Consider the following 25,401-nt stretch of genomic DNA (forward strand, 5'->3'; position numbering starts at 1 on the left):
CATATGTCCCCCTGCTTGCTCTGCTGCTCCAGCAACTCCCAAGGCCCCCTCTTCCTTCCAGTGCTGCTGGCCAGTGCATAAGGGCATTCTGCCACTCAAACACCAGCTCTGACTGTTTCACATCTATTACATCCTGTTCTGTACTATAATCTGTATTTCAGCAAAAATTATCAGCTTTGTTTATTTATGCTCCTTGATCTAATTCTTAATTTCTAGCCAGGTACCCTTGCATATGTAGCTGGAGCTGCCATTGCCTTTGAAGATGAGGTGCATCCAGGAAAGCAGGGCATCTTTTCACTTCCTAAACCAGGCTGCTGCAGGATGGGAATCTCCCCCCCAAGTCAGCTCAAGACCACCCTGCTCTGAGCTGCATTCTGTGCCTTGTGATCCAGAGGAGGTGGTCCAACCACACTGGGCAGGCACACCCAAAATACCCACAAAGTGTCATGCTCAGTGGAAACTCTCTGTGCCAGGTGTCTCCCACACTGCTGGTGTGTCTTTCTCTGCCTCACTACACCTTTCTGATTTAGTTCTGTATTTAAAGCATACTCCAGTATGAGCTGTTTAAGCAGCTCACCTTAGTTTGGTTGTTACTAGAGAACATGCTATAGCAGATTTGCCAGTTTGGTAGTTGCTCCTGCCAACTTCACCCTTGTTCAATAATCACCAGCACTCCAACAGTAAAACGGCAGCTGTACAGAAATGTCAGGATTTGGCATGCTGAATGTGGTTTTTATAAAAGGCACCTGTGAAATGATGCAATTTCTAAAGTGAAAAATAATGTTTGAAATTAAAGCTATATGGATGGACCATTAATTCAGTCACCAAAAAAGTCACCAAAAATAACCTGTGCAAGAGTACTCTTAACAGGATGATAACAAATTAGAAAACAAGCCTGGTGGGAATAAAAGATTATAACAGTATAAAAAAGTCAGACACGCCAAAAAGTTTGGAAGCATTCAAAAAGAGGAATAATGCCTTCTTTTCTTTTTAATACACAGCACAGTGTGATTCTCTCCCTGCCCCTGCCCCTGGGAACAGTCTTTCACTATGATGACTTTAATGACTTCTTGAGCTTGGCATTTGAGCTTTGCTGAATTTTTGAGCTTTTCTGAGCCAGGGGAATTGAAGTTACACGGGTGAGAAGTGATTTTTCAAAAATTACCCAGTGTGACCTCTGAGAAATCATGCTGATTTTTGGAGCATCTTGCCCCCTCATACAATCACTTACATTAATGTTTAGGACAAGCATCTCTTTACAGTATAGTCTTTCTCCACACACCAGTTACATGTTTTCCCCTGAAGTGAAGGCTGCTATGTTTATCTTCCATAGATAAAACACAAAGCCACTTTGAATTTGACAACTGACTGAAAAAAAAATAGTGAAAAGGGAGAAAGAGCCTTTGATATGATTCCTATTATTCATACACATTCAGCTAAAATCTTTTCCTAAGATGTGTGTAACATCAAAATACAGAATCCCCATTTGTACTGCTTGAATTACACAGCTGAATTAATTCTCATATACCATGATGTTTAATAACAGTGCAATACTGGGTTTAAGTTCTCTTGGTACAGTTGAAATCACTAATATATTTTACAGCTTCAATACTGAAAATTGTATTCTTGTGTCCAATTATGACTCTGAGTTCAGTTTTCAACTGTATCCACAGCAGATTACAAGCAAGTACAAGTTCCACTCTACTGAGACTGTGTCCATATTTATACCTGCAGACTATTATAAATTTACTTCTCTGCAAAATTCAAACCAGAGATCGAGTTTTATAGAAAAGATATAACTGTCATTTTTTATTATCATCTTGGAAAGAAAACAGAGTTTCACAGCTTTACAAAGAACTAGCACTTTCAGGCAGTACTTCAGAATATAAGACCTTCTAGCCTAGTTGCATCAAGCAACCTAAAAGACATTATACCAAATTTGGTGCCGTGGAAAAAAACCAACAAACCCAAACCAAACCATTTCACAGAAGTGAAAATGGAAGGCAAACCATCATTTACAGAGAAATATCACACAGACAAAGTTTTTCAAACTGCCTCCCATTTTCTTCACAAACTTCCACAGTCTCTTGCACAGTGAGGCAGAAATCACTTAGTTCTTGACGTTGCAGGGCTCATGAATGGATCATCCTGCAGTTTGCAAAGAGATACACATTACTAAAATTAGCAGGCATTCCAAGCCATAAAAAAGCAAAATCACCTTTAGATGAAACTAGAAGGCCTGGCCATACAATTCCATGTTTTCTGACAAATCTGTTTTTGTTGGTTTTGATGTGAAAGAGGTCATTTATTGACTTAAAAGTCCATGTGACGTATGTGCAGAGAATAGAAGTTTATGCCAATGTGACCACAACAGCTACTTTGAAAAAAGGAACAATCTATATGTCAGTTGTAAATGAACAGCACATACCTCAGTAAAATTATGTTTATATACACATTGCATATCATAATTTACTAATATTTGTATGATTCAAAAATACTGTTTATTTTTGCATATTCAAGCAAGCATGTTTTTATTTCAGGTACTAGAAGAGATAGCACAGTGGGGAGAAGGGAAGAGAACGTAGCATTTTTTCTGAAGTGGCCATCATCTGACACTGTTAAAGAATGGATTCTGACCGTGCACGACAGACTGTGAAAACAAACTGCACAGTGCTTGACAGAATAGTGATTTATATTCAGTGCAAAACTGTGTAAAATGTTCTACTTGTTTAATTGTGGAAGAAACCATTTCCTAGCAGTTCAAAGATACACTGTAAGAGCAGACATATTAGACTTGAAAACAGTGTTTTAAGAACTGTGCTTAGATAATTTGTAATAATAAAACAATCTGAAAAAAGCTGTTTCTAAATTTAAAAAAAAATTCCTTTTTACAAGAATATATTATTATAAATTATAATAATATAATCATTATAAGTACAATTATAATTATAAATAATATTATAATTATTATAATATAATATAAAATTAAATGAAAGTATATAGCTAAGCACCAGAAGAGATTATAATTACTTTCTCTCCCAGTCAATTATAGGGCCACATTTCAATAATGACAATTCACTGATTAAAAATTGAAGGGAAAAAGTATCAGGTATTTTTCTGAGGTCCCTTCTAGCCTTATTTTCGATAATTATGCAGGTAGTCTAATCAAAGTTGGTTGAAATAATCTAGCCCTCTTAGTGAAAAAAGAAAAAAAAATCAATTTCACTCAAATGATTTACTCAAATAGTTGTAAAAGAGTGATCTATAGAAACTTACATGAAATAAAAACGAAAAAATAGTACTGTATACCTCATCTGACTCAAAATCAACTCCTCTAGATGCTTGGCTTTGTGAACTTCTCTTACTAAGTGAAGACATAGTTGGCAACCTTGAAACATACAAAGAGAAGAAAACAGCATCAGCATGTTCTCAGTCACCAGACATTCCAATAACTTCCCCTTTAGCTTAAGAGTTGTGTAACCAATACACAGAGGAAAAATAGACATAACAAGAAGTAGCGCAATTCTAATTCTTAAAATAACCATCTTCATACTAAAGCTCTGATCAAGTTTACCTCCATCAGTAATCAAATTTTTTCTGTTACAGAAAGATAATGCATATTAGCAAGTAAAAATTTATATAAATTCTCTAAGTAGTGTTACGACATTCCTAAAAATTTGGTAGTCAATCAGACCCTTGGACTCTGCCAATTGCCAGTCAGAAATAAGGCACACACTGCATTCTTGAAACAAACATACTGACCTTTGTTTTATTTTAGAAGAGGAAGGAACAAAAGAAGTATCTTCTGGATCAGAATCAACATCTATAATATCCTGAAAAAAAATACATGAAGTTTTTCCACAGAATTTATCCTTACAGAGAAAGTGCACAATGTGTCAGCACCATAGCACAGAACCTCTGTGATTTTTCTAACTATACACCTATTTAGTTAGAATAATACACGCCTGAGGGGGCTCCAGGCTAGAACTGCAGAAATTTGCAAATACAGCAAAAGTTTATCCTTCACATCTTTGACCTTGCACAACCCATCAAAACACTCATGTAAATACTTGTATCTTAGACTATGATAACAAATAAAACATGGCTTTCTCAGACAAAACCCATAACAAAAAAGGATACAAAAGGTCTACAGATTAACATGCAGAAACTTAATGATGGAATTGACAGCTTGGGAACATCTGCTGATTTAGGCTAATATTTTGACTGTGTATTTATTTTTCAAATCAACAGTAGAAGAAAGCACAACATCACTCCTACAACAAGGTGCTTACCTCAGAGTAAGACTGGAATGAATTTGAAGAGTGGTCTGTTTTCGAAGACCTAAAGGCTGAAATAAAACATATGCAATACTTTTAAAATGCTGACACAATTAAATGCAAGCAACATTATACACTTCTTTTTATTTAAGATCCTCCTAGCATGCATTTCCACTGCAAAACACCCTGTAAAACAAACAAACCAACCCAAAACACAAATTAAGTCTGTCAACCCAGGGATATAACCCTCTGTGCAGCTGCAGGTGCTTCCCAGTCTCGCTGAAAAACCATCAGTAATGCTGGTTAAGACGATGGAAAAATACTGCTGTAACTGAAATTCCTGTATATCTAACAGGCTAATTATGAACACATCTGCTAAAATTAATTTCTCTGCAATATTTCATTTGCTGATCTATTTAAAACCAAGGTAATTTGCTGATTAATTTAAAATTCAGTCTACCTTGGGGGGTTTTGTGGGGTGTTTATGTGTAGTGGTGAGAGATATTTTTTCCCTTAATTTTCAGATGACCTATGCTGTTTCCTCAGTGCCTTTCCTCTACAACAAGGAACAGCTACTCTCACATATGTAGGTGGCTTAAAAATAAGGTTTTCTTCCCTAGTAAAAACTGGCATTTCCAAACTCACTACAATGTAGGGCTAAATGGATTTGTATTAAAGCTTACTGACTTGCAAACATCAGTCAAATATAACTTTTTATCCCCTGAGGAATATTCTGCCTAAAATATGAAGACACATTCTTTCTATGCGCTTATTCCTTAAGAAACTGCATTATGTAGTATGTTTCCTAATTGCAGTTCTAGCCAGAAGTTCCTAACACATTCCATTTTACCCCATGACAGAAGAATGTCACAATTTTTTTTCCTTTTCTTTCTCTCATCACTGTTATTCTATTTCATTAGTGCTGAAAGAAACTCTCACAGCTGAAACGGACTAATAGAATAAAAGGCAATAAAAACACTTCATCATTAAATAAACACCTTCACTACAATTTGAGAGAGCAGATTAGAGTAACAGACAGATCACAGGCCTACCATCCATGATAGACATATTTTTGCCAGGCCCAGATACAGGCTTGTAGGATCTGCTGCCAGAAGCTGACTCTTGGCTAGTGGCTCCTGTAGAGATAACAAAAATAAAAATGCAAATCTGTTCGGCAGTTTTTTTTTTTCCCCTCTTTAGTCTATCATTACTGAGTCACTTTAAAGAGTCACTTTAAAAAATCTACAATCCTCTTTACTCCTCACTTTCTCCTTGAATTAAAGCCCTCATTACATGCAGAAAAATTGTTCTGGGTCAAGTGTTCAAAGGTCCCCAGACACAACCTCTTAACACATACAGCTCTACTCTGATGGGATCACAACAGTGTTGGAGCACAGCCTCACAGAACTAGTTCAAACCAAACCAGACCCAAGATGACAGCCTTCGTTTCAACTCAACCCGCTCTCAGACATACTACTGAGACAACTCAAAGGAGTTATTTACTTATTTATATATATATATGTATATATATATATATATACACACACATACACACAGTGGAAGTACAACTGTAAAGGAAGTACCACTACCACTGCAAAGTGTATAATCACACTCATTCCAGGAGGTATTTAACTCTTTTTGCTTAAGAAACACTCCCCATTTTTTCAGTCACTAGAAACATTAAAGTCTCTTGTCACTTACATTAGGATAGAGAAAATCTGTACCTCCTCTTCACACTTTGTTACTTTAGCAGTAACAAAGGTCTATCCATGCATTTCACTGTACAGACCTTCCCAATAATGCATATTTTAGGACTAGACTATGTTTCCACAGCTGGGAAGAATGATTTTTTTTTCTTTTAATCACAATGAAAAAGTCCCAACTTAAGCCTTGTAAGGCAGTCAATTGTATGTAATAGGATATCACAAGTATTTGAGAAGAGTTTTTTTCCCAGAAGCAGTTCTTAAGCAGCAAATTTCCACTTGATGGAAGCATCAGCAGAGAGCCACCTTTTAAAGAAAAAAAAGTCAGGAGCTGCAGTACAAAGACTGCAAAGTTTTTCTTACCTCTTCCTCTTCGTGATGAACCTCTTGCTGTTGAATTTTGTCCTCTTGCACCTCTTGCCCTACCTCTTGCCCGACCCCTTCCTCGGCTCAGTGTTGAAGAAAGGCCATCACTTGGATTGCTAGTGCCTGTCATCTCAATATCCATAGAATCTTCATCACTGGAGGCTGCAACCAGAACTTCATCCTCAGATCGGTGGGCTCTGGCCCTGATCATTGCCTGAAATGGAAAAATAATTACAGGAAAAAGAATCTTAAATCATGAAACACACCACTGCTAAATCCTAGGTATGTACAATAAATATATAATATAATTGTAAGTAAAAATGTGTAATTCTAAACCAGTGAGGCTTAGAAGACACAAATCCAGTGTTATGGAAGATGAGGACATTTGTGAAAATACTTATTTAATTAGATATGTACACTTAAAGTAGTTAGCTAAGACCTGATAACAGAAAGGAGCTCATTAATTTGTCAGCGAACAGCTCAGGTCATCCTGTGTCAGCTACATGTGTCTGCTCAGAGAAAGCACCCTATGGGCTCCACTGACCTGAACTTTATTGATGACAATGGTTGCCTAAGACAACTAGGTCAGGTGATTATATCCCAGATTAGGAGGACTGAATTTCACCTCAGGTGTCCTTGATCTCAAAATTTCATTCCAGTCTCACATAACTTGCAAAGACAAAGGAGCACCCATGCTAACAGTGGTTGGCAATTTTCTTTGGAAATACATATGCAATCAAAGTATGAATATCTGAGAGATTTAAGAGATTGCTGATAAGGACACGGGACCTAAAGGTTTACCAATACTCCCCATTTCCTCCAGTAATACCACCCATTACAGTCCATGCACATGTCCACTAGTGACAAGATCACAAAGAGCTTAAGCTGAAAGATCTTTGAAAGTCACCTGCCTGGTCTAACCTCAGTTAAAAGCAAGAAATAATGAACATTCAGGTTCACAAATTTGTGTAAGAAAAGAGAACTCAAAAACCAAATTGAGCAGTAGCTTAGGTACATATTATCCTAACAAAGATTTAAAACAGACTTACTAAGTCTTAAAGACACGTTTTGGCAAGGACAATGCTGAAGTATTCCTGAAGCATTGCTAAATGACTGCATGAATGCAGTCTGAATGCAGAATTCACCGCTCCAATTTTCAGCCTATGTTCAAAACTCAGAGTAATTACCTCACGGACTTCCTTATCCTCTTCTTCAGTATTCTTTTTTCTACTCTCCCTGAATTTTCTCACCTGAATAAAAAAAACAGTGCCTGTCAAAATAACAGTTCATGTCATACAATAATCAAAATATATTAAGAGCGAAGCTTTAATCACTGAATAACTAAGTCAAGCTCATGTAAGAAGTGGAGAGTCCAAGAATAACCGAACAGTTTGTTTAGGGCCCTTTCATGCTGTCCAATGGTTTAAGAATCTCACATTCTCTTAATAACTGGAGCTACATTGTTGGGAAGGAAGAAAGCCTGGCACATGATGAAGGAAATACTGTGTTAAAGAGGAGTATAGTGATTTTGACAATAAGGGACACTGAAATACGAATAACTGGAAAAAGAGGTAGAGATGAAGAAGCAAGACAGAAAATAACTATTATGAGAAGAGACATTGCAGTACATGTTGCAGTACATGTACAATTAAGGAAGCTCAACTTGACAAATATGGAAAAACCATGAGGCATGACAGAAAGAAGACTTTAGTTCTAAAGACAAACAACGACAAAAATACACCCTAAAGTGTCACAGAAAGCCTGCAGGCACTGATTGTTTATTGTCTCTTTAAACCCCTCATGAATTAAACAATCAGTAAGAAAACATGTACATGCAGCCTTCCTTCCCCACCAAATTATTCTTTAAACAGTGCACAGATAAGCTGCAGAACAACTACTTCTACAATGTTGACTATTACAGCTGAATACACGGGCTCATGTGAAAGCTCACCTAGTTGACAAAAACGTCTTTCAAGGGTTGCTCAATACACATAAACCAGGCCTGTCTCTACAATACCCTGAGCTGCAAGCAAGGGTAGAAGCAAGTAGAGCAAGTAGAAGCAAGTAGAGCATCTGAAGGATAAATTTCCTTTATACTTCTCCTGTTCTTTTACTCTTCCCTAAGCCAATATGAAAAAAGCTATGAAGAGATTATACCTACCACCTTTCTCACAATAGTGGTAAATATGTAGTTCTACATGTATTACACAGATTTTTTAAATGAACATGTGTGCAACCTAAACTCCATTTTCAGTACAAGTTTTGAAATCATGTATTTGAAACTTCACCATAAATTAATTATTCATTTATTAATTGCAGAAAATTACTAGAGGCAAGTGTTGCCTCTGCTTGTAGCAACAGTTGCCTTAAGCAGATGCTCCACACACAGGCAAATCTATTAAACCATGTTTGAGCACTGATTTTTCTACTGTCTTGACCTCTGTTGGGGAATCAACATTAACAGAACACTACCTCCTCATCTATTTTTTCTTCCACTGCATCAGTGCGACGCTCCTTGAGAAATCTCTGCGTTTTTTCTAGTTGAAATTTCACCAGCTCTTCTATGGCATCTTTTTCCTCTTTGTCCACAAACTCTTGCACTGCTTCTCCCATTCCTCTTTCAGTTAGAAGTGAAAGCTGTACTTTCTTTAGAATTGGAGAAAACAATTTGTTAAGAAGCAGCTGCCTTTAGAGAAAACAAGCAATATCCCAGTTGTTTCAGATAAATATCACATTAAATTGGTTGCAAAACCAGTAATGTGCACTGCTTATTTAAATCAGAGAAAAGCACAGCAATAACCAAACGTTACTTGTCATAAACTAGTTACAACTCTCTTGCTACTAGCATGTCACATTACCTTTACAGAAAGTATTTTTCAAACTAGTCAAAGCAAAAGACTTTATGAACAGTAAAGAAACCACAATGCTAGTAATATCTAAAATAAAAACTTTCAGGAAATGATGCTGCTCAGAGGAATGAACTTCTAGCTATTATAAAATAAAACGCTTAAATAAAATAAGTATAACAAAGGAACATGGTTTATGCTGTCCTAATACTGACACCTAGCATTTGTCTAAGGTTAGGCAGGACGATGTAATTTGGAGGATCGTTACCTCAAGAATTCTTGCTCTAAAGACTTTCTACAACTGAAATAGCTTCAGCAAGTTATGTTTGTTCAATTACATCAAGCATTTGTGCACCCATCTCATTGATTATTTTTTTACCTCATAGGTGTTACTGCACGGGTGCTGGGAAAGGGAAATATACTATATAACAACAGGTCGGAAGAAAGCAAATTATCAGGGGTCTCCCTTCTCCTTGCTCTGCTTTAAATAAAATGTGGAAGAGCACTATACATCTGAGGACACAAATATACAGCCAAGTAACAAGAGACTCTAAGTCAGCTGGTAACATTAAATGCTACAGTCTCACACTGGCCCTAGAGTAAATTAAGGTAGCTCTTCCCTCACATTTTCCTCCTGTACATGACACATAGTACAGGGCACACACTGTAAGTTCACACGAAGAGCTATCATGCTCTCAAACCAGTGTGTGTTCACACACCTACACAACCTATACTAAGTTACTTGCTAATCTAAGACACACACTTCATGTGGTAATTCTCAGACATGAGAATTAAATTACATTAGAAATAAATTCACTTCTTGGTGAATATCAAAGTCCTTTCAGGGCACAGTATTTCCATTAAGAAAGAAAGAAAAAAAGCTAAAAATATCATATGACATTAAAAAGGGAAATCATAAAAGGTAGAAAAATACCTTTTCTGCTGTCTGGAAATACTGCTTTACAAGGTCTTCCACCCTCAGGGTTGTTCCCTCAGCAGGTCTGCTAACCAGTTTTCCAAAATTAAGATCAATATCTAGAATAGGAAAGCACAGTGGCATCATTCAGATTTACAGGTTTTAATTATTACCATCCCACTGACAGTAGCCGGGAAAAAAGTTAATGCAAACTTCCTAAGAATTGTGGTCCCTTTTATATGTAAAGCTTTTTGCTCTTTTTAGAGTCTATTCATTGGAAACATGGAGAAACATAATAATAATAGTGCAGACAATTCCACGTCTAGCAGATATAAAAAGTTCTAACTAACATATGTCTGGAATTATATATTGAACACTGTGTTCTTATAATTGAACTCTAGATCACAAATGGAAGAAAATCGTAGGAGCCATCAATGCACTAAAGGTTTTTATAAGTAATCCATTTACTAGAAAAGAGATTCTCCTCCACAGCACAGCTCATCCCCCTTCTCAGGCAGTAAGGTAGGAATGGCAGAAGGATGAGAGGGATAATCATCCTAGGTTAGCACATACCACAAAAATAACATAAAGCGACTATAGACTGCTTTAGACTATAGACTGAATTCCTGAAGTCTTAACATCACCTGTACTGAACCACAGCGTGTGCATATAATGAAAATGTTGAGTGCTTCATTAGCCACTTCCCTTGTATTAGAGGCTGTGTAATAAAGCAATGCAAAAGCCACTTTCACATTCCCTTCCTAAAGCTGACATGCCCATTAAGTAGGAAAACTAAGTTAGTGAAACATGGTGGCAGATGTGGTAGCTACTGTGTATTCTGAAAATGTTAATGAGATTATACAGCTATAAAAAAGGAAACGAAAGCAAAATAAACCAAGATCAATACAGTATAATTTTAAAAACGCCTCATTAAAAGCAGTTTTTATTCATGAAACAATCTTTTGAACTTTATAGAACTGATAGTATTCATAAAAACTGTCACTGGAACTGGACAATGCACTTACAATGTACTAATGCAAACTAGTAAGAGTTTTTTAGCACTTTATGTTCCTGTACAAGCTGAATCTTCATTAGGAACTATTACAAATCCAGTATTTGGACAACATCTATTAACCATTTATTAAAATTCTAGAAACAGTGAGAAATGCTGCAATAGTAACAGCTACTGGTTTTGCACAAATATTTGAATAGAAACCAACCTGGAAGAGACAAGCCAAAAGCACCTCATACACATGATTAATAAGGGCAAACAAAATGTTATCCTACATTTGGATCTTTTTTTAAAAATATATCAACAGCTCTTAAGACCCTACCCTTCATTACTATTTTAGGTATGAACAAATAAACCGGTGCAACTTAAAATTAAAAAATAAAGGGAAAAAACACTATACTGCCATTTCTTTTCCTTCAGAGTGTTCAAACCAAATCATCTTATTCTAAGAAATCTTGGAGTGAGCCACTTAATGCCTTTCATAGTAATTACCACAGAACCAAAGAGTAACTCTGTCTGGCGTGGGTCTATATGTATTACTATAAATAACTCAGTAAGGTCTGAGGCCAAAGGAAAATAAAACTGTTTATGAATAACTGTCAGAAGACACTGTGCTGAATATCAGAATTTTGGACAAACCCAGAAATAGAAAAGAAATAATTGTGCAATATATACACTTAAATAAGACAATGCATCATTACTCCTCCTGTAACACATTAGATGGTAGACACCAAAATTTTGCAAGTGCTGGGCAACAAAATACAGACAGATGAATGAAAACAAAAGCAAGCCAGTGATTCCTTCTCTCATAATCACCTTTCTTCTCTTTTTGTTCACGATGCCTGAAAAAGTGTATGATGTCTTTTGGGTTAGCCACTCTATGCATGTACTTCTGGCTGAAGCGATGGACACTGAATGGTTCAAAGCCACCTGCATAATCAACCTAAGTGAGGAAAGGACAAATTTAAATATGAAATAAAAAAGTGGAGAAGCCACACAACTCAAAACAGATTTGTTACACTTCAAAGGAAAAAATTAATAATAAGAAATAAGTCAACCTAAAATGAATGCCTTACTATACATAGTAAGTTAATGGCTAGTGACAGCCAGTTAATGTTTGTCACTATTAATAGAACAGTTAATGGCTAATGACAGCTAATAATAACATTAACAGAAAAGCTAGTGTCAGCTCATATTTATAACTTGTTCTTAATTTGTTTCATTTACTAGCCTTCACAACAGTTTCCAGTTGGGTTAGGAATGCACACAGGATAATATGACTTAAAAAACTTCACAGTAAATAGCCACTTTTGATACCCTTACTCAGAACAGCAGTTAAGTACATTTAATGACCAATCTCATCCTTTACCTTAGTGTACTGGTAAACAGAAGTATGGTAGGTATTTGCCTGCACACAGCAAAAAAAATGTATATATTATGTCTTTACACAAAAAGCATGACTTTGCTTTGAAACTTTTCACAGTGACCTTTAAAAACAAAGCAATCCAAGCTGAACAATTTCTTACTCTTAATCTTATGATAGGCTTCTCTGGCTGGCGGGGATTTCCCAAGCGTTCTCTTTCTGCAGTGTCCAGCATCAATTCCACCTGTGAAGGAGAATTATAAATTCAGTTCTGCTTTGTTCTCTTACAGATACCTGAACACTTCAAGTATAACTTTAAATACATCCAAGGGGTTGCAAGGGGAGCTATCAAAATAAATCCTTATAGAATGTGCTCTCATTCCTAAACACGTATGTACCAGTATGCAGCCAAAAGCCATTGAGAATGACTGAGAAAAACTTGAAATGAAAGGCTTATCCTTCAGATACTATGTAGCCCAGCAGTATCTACACCACTGATCTCTCCTATTTTAGAGCCACTATACTTTGCTCAAGTTCTAGTTCCATGGAAAAGCAGAAAGAACCATATAAACTTAAAAACTAAGCAATTAATAAACTTGCTTAGTTACTTCTGCCACTTCAGACTGCATGGCTGAGCTCTCGGGGTTTAGGTCAATGTATTTATGCTGGTTCCAAAGTGTACATCCAACACTGCCCCACTCTTGGGTGCAAGCTTTTGTACAAAAATCATATAGACACCCAAAAAGCAGTTCCAGCCTAATTTAATAGGGCATCCCAATAAAGGAATCTGGAAGCCAAGGCTGCAGATTGAATGCCATGGAATTTAGCTTTCTATGGAAACACTGCCTAAGTTCGTTTTAATATGGGTAATACACAAGATTTCTCATCTTCCGGTCTCAAAACTAGTACCAGATCCCATCCCCTGTCCATACACTGATATCCATAAACTGTTAGTATCACAAGTTACCTTTTCCATGCAGAATGCCTGTATTGCCTGAGTAACATTAGGATTGTCAGGATTAAAAAGCTCTGGATGATCAGCTAGAACAATATCCTCTATATGGAAAGTTCGCACTGTCTCTAGAGCAATCTTCTCCATTTTCATTTTTTTCCCTTTAACATGCAGCAAACCAATGTGTCTAGAAGGAGAAAGGTAACTTACTAGAAGATAAACTTAAGAGAACTACGGTATAAAGATTTGTTTCCAAATTCATGTTTACTTTTCAGGGACAAAATTTCAAAAGCTACAGAAAGATCTGTACTTCAGGGTTGGCCCTGAAAACATCCATTTTATTATACTTAGATTATACTTATTCCATATACAAGCACCTGCACTCAGTTCATTGTATTCCAATTTATCAGTATGTAACTCTTCTTAGCTTAAGTTCCATTTGCTTCAAATGTTAGATTAAATTGTGAGCAAAGCAGAAGTTATACCAGCTACTCAATCCATCTACTTTGTTTATTATGTCACCCTCTGAAGCTAATCCACACAGTAATACAAGGCTTTTCATACTGTATTCAAGTATTTTTCTGTTCTCAACAGAACACTCGAGACACGCAAAATAAGGGATAATCAAGAACAGAAAGAAAAGCTCACGCACTTCTTCACAGCTTCTCCAGGAGACAGAGATGTCACCACTGAACTTCCTGGCTGAGAAACATAGAAACGTTGCTGTTCATTTTGGAATGGAGCTATTTTGCACTCATGTTCATGACCCCACACAACAAGATTAATAAAGTCATCTAAAAATTGTTCTGGAATGTAGTTGGTAGCTCCATGTTTGCTCCTGTTCAAGAGAAGAGAAGAATAATGGATGGGCAAGTGGAGAGTGAAGGAGGATAAAAAACATCAGTGTGATTTAAAATGATACAGGAACTCCAGCAAAAATATCAGGCACACATGTCAGCTCTTCTCCACATTTATTCCTTACACAGTTGTTTAGTGTTTGGTTAAACAAAAGGGAAATGTACATAGCTCACTTTTTTACATAGCTCACTGTTTTCTGCTCCCCTCCTTTTATTTGGATCTCCCTTTTCTTCTTACTTGGCTAGTAAGACTTTTGTTTTTTTTCTATACAAATGCTTTTATAGCATCTCATGGCAATCAGTTTTTTGTTTTTAAATGGTGGGGAAAAACCAACTGAATTAAACAGACATGGGACATGCCATCCCCAATCCCTTTATGGACCACAGGGAGAATGGGGAGTGAGTTCTGTCGGTCTACAGGACAGAAATCAGTACACAGAGTAATACGAGCTCTTTTGTTTATGTCTGCCTCACTGTTATTTGAGCATGAGGATTGCCCTCTTCTTCAGGAAAAATCAGAAGAAAGTATTTGGAAAAGAATTCTACCTGTTCCTACTACTGCTGCTGGGAGAAGCCTGTAGGCAAACAGAATGTGTTACCTATCTGCAAAGCACAGCAGTGCAAGGGAACACAGGGTACTTGCTGAACTATGGTTCAAACAAGGATAGAAAATACAACATGAAGTTTGGTGTTCTGCCAGCTCTAACAAGCAGAAAAGACCTAATTTTACGTATATAACATTACAAACCCCCCTCTGCCTCTTGACTATAAAAGTTTTGGTAGAGATCTCCCAACTCCCCAAACTCATTTATTTCAATCCTTTTCCTTTACAATTCTTCTCCAAAAAGAGCTGTAAACCAATGTTCTCGCTTGTAAAAATCTTAAGAAACCAGCTTAAGAAACCATGCTATTGTGAGCATGTTATTTCATGCTCACAAGAAGCATGAAATAACACAGCTGGCTTGCTCACCCATCCATTTCCAGGCAGTTTAATGAAATAACACAGTTAAGTTGCTGTAATTCATTCAGTACTGTTACCTATTTTGATGTATCACAAACAAGTTAAACCAACTATCTTCATCTTCCTTTGGTCTCAGCATGGTTACTTGCTTATTGACAAACATACGGTACAACCTCTCATCTGGAATTGCTCCTGAAGTGGACAAACAAATGAACAAAAATAAATTTGTGTGGTAAACAAGCCTGTATTTCACAGCATTTTTACTAGCAACTCTATTTAAAAAAGCATAAGGAACAAAAATATAGCAGCCTCCCAGTACCCAAAGTGGGTTTACAAGAAAGCTGGAGAGGGACTTTTCAGAAGGGAAAGCATGACAGGACAGGGAAATGGATTTCAACTGAAAGAGGACAGATTTATGTTGGGTATTATGATGAAGTTCTTTACTGTAAGGGCAGTGAGGCACTGGAACAGCTTGCCTAAGGAAGTTGTTCACGTCCCAATCCTGGAAGTCACTGATTATTTCCTTATTGATGTTTTTAACTAGGTAAAAAAAACCCTCAAACCATCCTTAGCCAGGCTCTGATAGATATCAATAAATCCCATATGGAGTGTCCATATTTTATATAAGAACAAATGCTCTCTGAATCAGAGAAAGTCAAAAAGGTATAAATAATTCTGGCACAAACATAAAGAAACACTTCATGAAGCAACACTGGTACTTTAGAAAGTTGCTGCATTTCCCAGTAACAACTTTGGTACTGAAAACTTCTATCTTTTGATATTAGAACGTTCCACTAACTACTAACCTTTCAAACATCTAGCAAGCTTTCAAAGTATCTCATTAAACATACAAAATCATGGCCAACTAGGACTTAATTTAGAGCTATAAAAGTTGCTTGTAATTAAATGTTTAAGCATTCATGACTGGACAAAAAAAAAAAGTGAAAAAAATAATACTTTAACAGTTAACTTCTCTAGACAGAAAGTAGTCAAAAATAACAAGTCTAAGTATGAAGTGAGGGTAGAGGGGAATTCAGTGAAGAAGATACAAAGGAACAAAGCTGAAGTTGGAAACATATCACAGAACCACTTTAAAGTATGAAACTCTTAAGCTTCTTCAAGGAAACTGAGATTACCCATGACCAATGCTACTTATGAGCCACTTCAGACAGACACACAACACATTAGATTTCTGCTCAGACAGCTTATGTTTTCAAATATAACTAAAATGGCGCATAAACATTGGGTGTTTTTAAGTTTTGTCTAAGAAGGGTGAAATAAGCTTAATACAGAACAGAGAGAATTTAAAAGTGTGATTGCTCTAACTTGATAGACCAGCACTGTGGCTAACTGAAGCAGGGTTCATTTACCACCAATGAAAGTACAAAAATCAAGTTTAGGGAGATTTATCTAAATGAGCAAAAAAAAAAAAAACCACAACCCTGTAGGTAGTGACACAAAGCAGGAGGAAAAACCTGACATTGTAACAGAATTTATATGCTTTAATTTAGAATCATGTACACCTTCATGTTTGTTGCAGCTTATACATTTATTCCAACTTTATTAGACCTATTAAATTTCAGTAATAAATGAACAGTCTAGTCACAGACTGGCAGACAAATACTTACCCAAGCCATAGAGAGCAATTTTTGTTCTACCTTTACGCAATAAAATGGGACTAATATCTATTTTCTCCACAGAAGTTGAACGTCCAAAGTGATTCAGCAGTCCTGCACAGCTTAAAATATCCAATGCACACAGTGCATCTGCCTACAATAAATATTAAGAAACAAATACAGAATTTGAATAGAACATTAAGTGTTTCATGTCTAAATGAAAGTTTCAAAAGAGAAAATATCTTTCCTTAAGTAACTTCTCCAGTTGAAAAGCCCCATAACATATATTAAAGATTTTGCTAATACTCAGAGTACAAAAGCAAATCCCTTTTCCTTACAAGTCATACTTCATTTGAACAATATGAAATTAATCATTCAGAAAAACAAAACCACAAAAAGTATTCAAACCAGCCAGTCTCTAAACTACTACAAAAATGATCTGGTTAAGGTAACTACCTTATAGTAAGTTCAAAGTTAAACTGCTGCTAAAACACTCATCTCCATGATACACTGCTATTTGATATTAAATGCAAAATTATTTTAATGCATTTCAATGCTTTCTAAACATCCTTTTCCTGATTACTTTTAGTAGCTTGTTTTTAAGCTACCATTTCACTATTATTAGGTTATCCTCCTTGCAAATGCATGATGCATATCGATTACATATGCACAAATCAAAATATCAAAATTCTTCTTTAAGAAAGAAGCTTTCAGGCTCTACAGATGGAATATTTCAGGAACTTTCTGAAAGACTGCCACTTCTTTGCATGAAAAGCGATTCTGTTCTCAATGACAGAAACCTACATAAATTAAGAAATTAAGCACCATTCATATGGATCTCAGCTTATTTCCATTTGCTTTTTTTAGATGTCACGCTTACACTTAACTTGTTGTCACTTACTAAAATAATTCCTAAAGATACACAAAATTCTTTACACACAGAGTGGAGCAACAGACTAATCTCCCAGAACTGTATTTCTACACAAGTTTCTATTTCTGTATCTTTGTAATGCAACAGTAAATTATTATATTAATTACCCCTGTGGGATCATCATGATTGCCATGAATGCTAAAAACTGGAATAGAAATGTTGAGATTTTCATCCTGATAATTCACCCAAGGAAACCTGAACATAAAGAGGAAAAGAAGTTACTATATCTGCAAATTTGTGTATGATTCTCAATATTCTCTTCAAATTAACTTCAACACAAATAGATGTGGTAAAAATCAGAAAGAAGTGATTATGAATAAGCCTAAGCTTAAGCTTAAGCATAAGAAGATCCTTAGTCATGGTCTGGAAGCACTTTCTATGGGGAATACGGTAGCAAAAGAAACCTTTTTTTTTTTTTAGAACAAGCCATGAAAAGAATTGTACAAAAAATTGTGCAGTAGTAGTAGATTAGGCTGTGCAACCTTTGCTTACACACAAGGAACTCTGCTGATTTTACCAAAACAACTCATGTGAATTGGATTACTTGTATTGTACCACAAAATGAAAACTATACATTACATAAATATATCAAGAGTCACAGCACATTCAGAAGTTTCTCAAAATATTGTACGCATTTCTTTACAAACTTAGATGACAGGTGAAGTTACCCTGTAAACTGTCCCACACAGACAGACCTAAAAATTCCAGGTTCCAGTCATGGAGGATATAAAATAAAAATCACAACACATTCACCCAATACTCAAACCAAGCCTTACACAATAATTTATAGTAACATACTTACTTGCTGTAATGAAAATTAACTGCCTGATCACTCAAAATTTCAAACTGAACAGGACGATCACCCATGCAGTATTTTCTTAGTGACTCCAAACAAGAGTGTACTGTTTTTCTGGAGGGTTTGTTCTCATGAAAAAGGTCCCCACCTAATAAAACAAAGTCCACCTGTATGTAACAAAAAGCTTTATTATTTTAATATAACATTTTGTATTACCTTGAAAGACTTCTAAGCAAATTGTTTAAATTATTTATTCTAGGGAGTTCCACATACTTCCTCAAATATGAGGAAATAGCCTCCTAGGTAAAAGGACTAAATTGTAAGAGAAACGCCACAGCACGTCTGTTTGCCATGTTGGAAGTGATCCTGCTTGTTGCCACTCCCCAGGAGCTTCTTTTACAGGTGTGGGGGGAGGTCTTGCCTGCCACTGCTCCGCACTCCACCCAGATCCCATCAGCGGCTGTGGGCTGCTGGTGGCTCTCGGCTTCCCCGACACTGCCCAGTTCAGGGAGCCCCTTTGTCCACCCCACTACAGGATTCTGCTGCTGATTGTGCAGACCCGGCACTGCTCGGCACCAGGACTGCTCACTTCAGCGACTCAGCACTGCATGACACTTCAAAAGCTTCTAACAAATCTCTGCCGATTTGCCAGAACTCCCTATATCGCTACTCTCACTCTCCTCAATTATTTTTCCTCCTCGCAGTGACAACTCTAGAGAGCACTGAAACTGGTTCAGGCAATCCAAAACCACTGCTAATGCAACAAAGTCATGATTCAGTAAGAATGCTCCGACAAAGAATCAGAAATGAAACTGAATGCAACTCATAGTTCAGCCATTTGACTTGGTATCACTATAGACTGTACCAGGATTAAGCTTTACAGCTTCTAGCAGACTGGACCGTATTTTCAACAGCCTCAGTCCTTCCCTCTCCAAAAAGTAGCACTTACTTCATTTTTTTGAGCGTGGTCCAGAATTTCATTGAAAGTTACAAATGTGTCATTTCCACGCACTGGGTCCTTCTCCAAATAGCCAAGATGAATATCAGTAGCAACAAGTATTTTAAAGGTATCTTCATCATTCCTGAATAAGACAGGAAAACTAGTGTCAAAGAGCAATACACATAGGGAATGTCTACACAGCTTTTACTAAGGTAAACTTATCCGTCCGAAGTCATGAAACACAGAGATTTGCCATAAAACTCTACCAAATATCAGTCCTGTAAGAGTCTCAAAATACTTCACGACTTGTATTGCAAACAGCATATCGCCAAACATGCCGGTTGGAAGATTTATCCCAGTCATTCTGCTCCAGGAAAGGGAGCAAGCACCCCTCTGAAGTATGTAATTAAAAACTAAAGAGCCCTTTGTATATCTTTTGTTTTTAAAAATATTTGTTCTCTCTTTGCACTGGTAATCTACACGTGCCTGAAGACACGGTGAACCTAAGGACCAGAGGGAAAACACAACTGATGATCCCAGCTCTCGTCCCAGGCACACGAAACACTTGCTGCCCGATGTCCAGGCCTGCAGGGAGCTGCCGACAGCGGGTCTTACTGTGAGCTGGCGGTGCTCATCCTGGTGCCGAGTTCTCACGGGGAGCTCTGGCACAGCGCTGCCAGCCCGGGGAGTCGGTCAGCCTCTCTCCGCAGGCGCTACGCCAAGCGCCAGAGACCACCCCAGGCTGTGCCAGGGCAGGGGCACAGTGCGGCGCGATCACACGGGACGATCACTGCCGCCGCGGCACCTCCCGCTCCCGCCGCCGCTCGGCCCGAGCACCGCCCCCGGCCCGGCCCGGCCCGGCGCGTTCCGTCACGTCCGGCGGCCGCGCGGCCCGGAAGCGCTCCCCGCGCCGTGCCGCGCCGTGCCGAGCCGCGCCGTGCCGAGCCGCGCCGAGCCGTGCCGTGCCGTGCCGCGCCGTGCCGTGCCGAGCCGCGCCGTGCCGAGCCGCGCCGCGCCGAGCCGCGCCGCGCCCCCCGCAGCCCCGGCGGCGCTCCGGTACGGCAGCGGGCCGGGCGGGGGGCGGGCGGTGTCCCGGGGCCCGCCCGGGCCGATGCGAGCCCCGCGGAGCGGAGCGGGGCCGGAGCTGCGGGCCGGGCGGCCGGGGCGGGGCGGAGACTGCCCCACAGTGCGGGCTGCTCTCCAGAGCCTTTGCTAGGAAAGGGAGCAGCGTTTCGGCAAACCCCGCGCACTGCTGCACTGCAGTCTGAAGGTGGTGCCGTTCGGCGTCGGGGTAACACGGTGCTTTTCTAGCGTGGATGTTGCCTGTGAGTTCTGGCTGAGCTGGCAAAGCCCGGGTTAGCGGAGGATCACTGAGTTTTCCCTTGAGTTTTGCTGTTGGTTAACATCAGCATCATGTATCAGGTCGTTTTATTGACAGTTTGTGCACCGAGAAAAATTACAGTTGGCATAAATGCTGTTTTACATCTACTGCCCACAGATGCTGGCTGAAAATGAGTAAAGACAAGCAAGCTGATGAAGACGATGATGACAGCGACCTGTTTGAAGACTTCACAGAGCATTTTAACCAACTTGAACTGCTGGAGACACACAGGCATTTGATTCCTGTAGGAACTCAGAGCTGTTGGTCAGGACAGTCTGATGATGATGATGATGAGCAAGAAAGAACGGAGGAATGGTACGAAATGCAAGAAAAGAAAATGGAAAAACATCCAGAGAAATTGCTACTCTGGGCTGCTGAAAACAATCGGGTAAGGCACTTGCTGTTGATATATATAATTTACAAGAATGTTATTTTGAGCACGTATGTAGTCTCATCCACAAAGAAAAATTTACCCATACTTTTCTTTATTTCTCTGAGCTGTTTGAATCTGGTATGTAAATCATCCCCCTTTGTAGCCCATACACACTAAAGCATCTCTGGATTCATTGACTTTTAGAACAAATTTTGATTCCCGTTCAAAGTTCAAGTAACAGCACTTTAACTTCTATAAACTGAAAGCCTGCTAGGTTGTTCATGGCAAATAAGCCTTTTAACTGGGGTGGAGAGGCTGTATCTGAGATTTTTTAAGTGCTTCTGGCACTGACAGAAATTGCTTTTCCATTAAACTTCAGGACCATCAAAGCCATTCATCTTGTTTCTTAGAATCACATGAAGTTCCCTGTTTTCTTGCAACAGCTGAGTACCGTGAAGAGGCTCCTGACGGAAAAGCTGGCTCCAGTGAACGCTCGTGATGAAGATCAATACACTCCTCTCCATCGAGCTGCCTACAGCGGGCATTTGGATATTGCACACGAGTTGGTGGCCCAGGGGGCCGACGTCCACGCGCAGACCGTGGATGGCTGGACGCCCCTGCACAGCGCCTGCAAGTGGAACAACACCACAGTGGCCGAGTTCCTGCTTCAGCAGGGAGCAGACATCAATGCGCAGACAAACGGTCTGCTGACACCCCTGCACATTGCTGCAGGGAACAAAAACAGCAGGGAAACCCTCGAGCTCCTGCTGATGAATCGCTATGTGAAGCCAGACTTGAAAAACAACTTGGATGAAACTGCTCTTGACATTGCAAGGAGGACTGATATATATCACTACCTTTTTGAAATAGTAGATGAGTGCATAAACACTGTGTCCCCATAAAAGCTTGTGAATGTGAGGTTTTCTGCCTCTTTCTTGTTAGTGTTCTGCATGCCTGTCGGTGGTGGTGTGTCTCTTTGCAACGAGGTTTTAACGTAAGATATTTCAGTATTCTCAGGCGAAATGTCACCTCCTGCAGCGCAGTTCAGTGGTCACGCCCGTACTTTGAAGTGTTTCTGCTGTTAGTCAAGGTGGTCAGAAAGTCTCAGTAATTTCTGTGAATGTCTGTTTAATAAGTGCAGATTTGGAGAGGCCTTTCTAAGTTGTCTGTAGTGTCAAAGCAGGAGGGAAAACTGGAATGTTTACCTGATGTGAAAAAATTCTGGCTTGGTTATGCAGACTTTATTACAGCTCACTTGAAAATTATTTTTGAGAAATTCTAACTTTTTTAAAACTGCATGAAAGCTCAGAATGAATGTAACTTATTTGGGTGATACACAAAATGTTTAATAAACCTAATGTAAGGCTTATGAAATAAAATATTTAACCCAAAGTATTTTGTTGTATTTTTAATTGAAAGCCCATTTGGGCTTTTCCAAAGCAATCGCCTGCTCATAAATCAGCCACATTATTCATAGGATAGAAAGTAGTTCTGTTTTTTTCCCTGGTGCTTTTCAAGGAAGTGATTTTCTACCAAGATTCTGTTTACTTTTCCCTTGCAATTAAGTTGCAGAAAGACTAAATGTCAAGAACGTGGCATTAGTTGGAAAAAATGAGCCACAACCATATGAGGATAAACAGCCAGGATACTGTCGTGTCTGATTTAGTTACAGGTAATTTAGTATTTTTCCTGTACTCTTTAGTTAGTACACTGAAATTTTGCCATGGTAAGGGCACACAGTAAGGTTTTCAGCTTCAACTTTGCCATCTGTAATTTAGACGTGGAGAAATTGCTTCTCTGTTAAACAAACTGAAAATAGAATGAAAGTGCTGAAGTAGTGTCACTATGAAAGCTGTAGTAAACACTTCACTGTCCCATGCAGATGCCTTACTGAGCAATCCCAAGCTCCTTCCACTAGCACATATGCAGCACAGTTGCAGCAGTAGCAGCAAGATTGGGGTATGCTGGACCACATTTGGTGCTCTGATCAAGCTGCTGTGGAGGGCGCCTTGGTCACCCACCTTTTAGAAGCAGGATGTAATATTCAGCACTTTCTTTTGGAAAATGGAAACACAACTTCTGAACTGTGAATGGTGTAACACGATTTTAATGTTTATTATTTTTAAAAGTTTAGTTTCAGGACATCTGTGGATGATGAATGTATCTTGAAATGTAGCAAGGAATAAAAGGACGTGGATTACAAGGCCACTTCAGTCCAATAAGCAGTGTCTGAAGATGCCTCGTTTGATGACCAAACTAGTGCTTTTGAGTATCAGTAGGTATACATCAGTAAAACTGGCCTCTGTCGCTCTTCTCTTCGGGCCGGCATTGCCTCGGGCGGGAATGGCAGAGCATCGTGCCGCAGGGCAGGCCGGTGGTGCCAGCCGCAGCGGTACAGGTGTGTGATGTGCGTGCCCGCTGCCGCGGCCATGCCGAGTGACACGGAGGAGCAGCTGCTGATGCCACCCACAGCCGTCCCCCAGTGCGTGCTCCAAGCCAGGCCTGCAGTCCCCGGGGTTCGGCTGCCCGCAGCCTGGGGCCGGCCCGCTGCCCGGGGACCGGCGCGGCGGCCCCGCCTGCCCGCAGCCTGGCAACCCGCGGCGCGGCGCGGCGGCCGGCGAGCCGGGCGGGCACGGCCGCGGCGAGCAGCCCCGAGAGCAGCCCCGCGAGCAGCCCCGAGAGCAGCCCCGAGAGCAGCCCCGAGAGCAGCCCCGAGAGCAGCCCCGCGAGCAGCCCCGAGAGCAGCCCCGAGAGCAGCCCCGTGAGCAGCCCCGAGAGCAGCCCCGAGAGCAGCCCCGTGAGCAGCCCCGAGAGCAGCCCCGTGAGCAGCCCCGAGAGCAGCCCCGAGAGCAGCCCCGAGAGCAGCCCCGTGAGCAGCCCCGTGAGCAACCCGAGAGCAGCCCCGAGAGCAGCCCCGAGAGCACCCCAGGAGCAGCCCCGAGAGCAGCCCCGAGAGCAGCCCCGAGAGCAGCCCCGAGAGCACCCCAGGAGCAGCCCCGAGAGCAGCCCCGAGAGCAGCCCCGAGAGCAGCCCCGAGAGCAGCCCCGAGAGCAGCCCCGAGAGCAGCCCCTGAGCACGGCCGTCCCCGCTCCCCGCCACCCTGCCCCGCCCCGCCGTGTCCCTCGGCGGCCCCGCCGTTCCCGCGGCTCTCACCGATGTCCCCCAGCTCCGCCTCAAGCGCTGGCCCCGGTGCCGTGGGGCGTCCGCATCCCCCTTCAGCCCCCTGGAGACTTGCTGCAGCGAGACATCTTCTTGGGTGCCTCTCCATCTCCCTGCCGTGCCCGCCCCCCCGAGTGGCCCTGGGGTGGCTTTGGCTACCGGCGCTCTCCGTCTGGGTGGAGCCACCACGGCCCTATCCTCTACGATCTTCCCATCCTGGGGAGTAGGGCCTGATTGAACGTATTTGTAAATTATTTGGTTCATTGTGTATTGAAGACGGATGTAGAGTAGCCTAGGTTGACAATTGTGTTCAGCAAAGTACATCGGCATTCAGGGGATTTATAATAACTGGTTGTTTTGTAATATATTTTACTAACAGGGCAGAAATGTGTATATGTTGAGCCACCTAGGAGAGTTAAAGAAATACTGGAGGAGCACTTTCATTTACAGAAAGAAGAATGCAACATTAATCATCCAGCTGCAGGTAATCCTCCTTATCAGCAAACAGCGTTTGTCAGGACAAGTGATTGTTTTGAGGAACTGTGGCAAAATTACAGAACATTTATGTAATATTGTGCAGAACATTTAGAAGCAGCAGTATTACATATAGTCTTTATTACTTTTTTCCTCTTTTTGTTTTTGATCAGAAATTATGAGACCAGAGAGAACACAGATAATACTGTATGATATATCAGTTTAATAAACCAGAAACAATTGCCAAGCAGTAGGGAGGTTTTGTTAACTTTTTCTTTGAAAGAAATGCTGTAGTTATTAGAATATGGTTTCTCTTGTGTAGGATTGAGACCCATTTCTAAACTCGCTCACAATTAATTTAAAACAGTTGCATTCACAGACAAAAATGTACCTAATTTAGGTGATGTAATCAGTACCCAGCAGATGTAAATACCATTTCAGCCTGTAATTCTTATTACTGTGATTAGGCTCTGTAGGG

The 25,401-nt window shown here is 39.9% G+C and overlaps 2 protein-coding genes across 5 annotated transcripts; one reads left to right on the plus strand and one right to left on the minus strand.

Annotated features, from left to right (window-relative positions):
• Positions 1-1,780: 1,780 nt before the first annotated feature.
• Positions 1,781-24,554, minus strand: MRE11 (MRE11 double strand break repair nuclease). Of its 3 annotated transcripts, none has more exons than XM_077781335.1 (19): positions 24,444-24,554; positions 19,546-19,678; positions 18,603-18,763; positions 17,908-17,995; positions 16,882-17,023; positions 15,331-15,445; positions 14,088-14,273; positions 13,451-13,622; positions 12,647-12,727; positions 11,937-12,063; positions 10,127-10,227; positions 8,819-8,992; positions 7,534-7,596; positions 6,344-6,560; positions 5,330-5,413; positions 4,293-4,348; positions 3,763-3,833; positions 3,310-3,388; positions 1,781-2,148 (listed from the first exon to the last, which is right to left on the minus strand). In XM_077781335.1, the coding sequence occupies exons 3-19, from the start codon at positions 18,665-18,667 to the stop codon at positions 2,107-2,109; spliced, it is 1,863 nt and encodes a 620-aa protein (XP_077637461.1). In that variant the 5' UTR covers positions 18,668-18,763; positions 19,546-19,678; positions 24,444-24,554; the 3' UTR covers positions 1,781-2,106. The 3 variants fall into 3 exon arrangements, with proteins under 3 accessions (XP_077637461.1, XP_021400644.2, XP_077637462.1); XM_021544969.2 differs by lacking the exon at positions 24,444-24,554 and adding an exon at positions 20,152-20,385; XM_077781336.1 differs by lacking the exon at positions 24,444-24,554 and adding an exon at positions 20,023-20,384.
• On the plus strand, positions 20,527-22,682 carry ANKRD49 (ankyrin repeat domain 49). Of its 2 annotated transcripts, none has more exons than XM_021544972.3 (3): positions 20,527-20,592; positions 21,035-21,305; positions 21,734-22,682. In XM_021544972.3, the coding sequence occupies exons 2-3, from the start codon at positions 21,048-21,050 to the stop codon at positions 22,190-22,192; spliced, it is 717 nt and encodes a 238-aa protein (XP_021400647.1). In that variant the 5' UTR covers positions 20,527-20,592; positions 21,035-21,047; the 3' UTR covers positions 22,193-22,682. The 2 variants fall into 2 exon arrangements, with proteins under 2 accessions (XP_021400647.1, XP_031360910.1); XM_031505050.2 differs by lacking the exon at positions 20,527-20,592 and adding an exon at positions 20,689-20,891.
• Positions 24,555-25,401: the final 847 nt, after the last annotated feature.

Source organism: Lonchura striata, chromosome 2 (assembly GCF_046129695.1).
Source record: "Lonchura striata isolate bLonStr1 chromosome 2, bLonStr1.mat, whole genome shotgun sequence".
Lineage (NCBI taxonomy): Eukaryota > Metazoa > Chordata > Aves > Passeriformes > Estrildidae > Lonchura > Lonchura striata.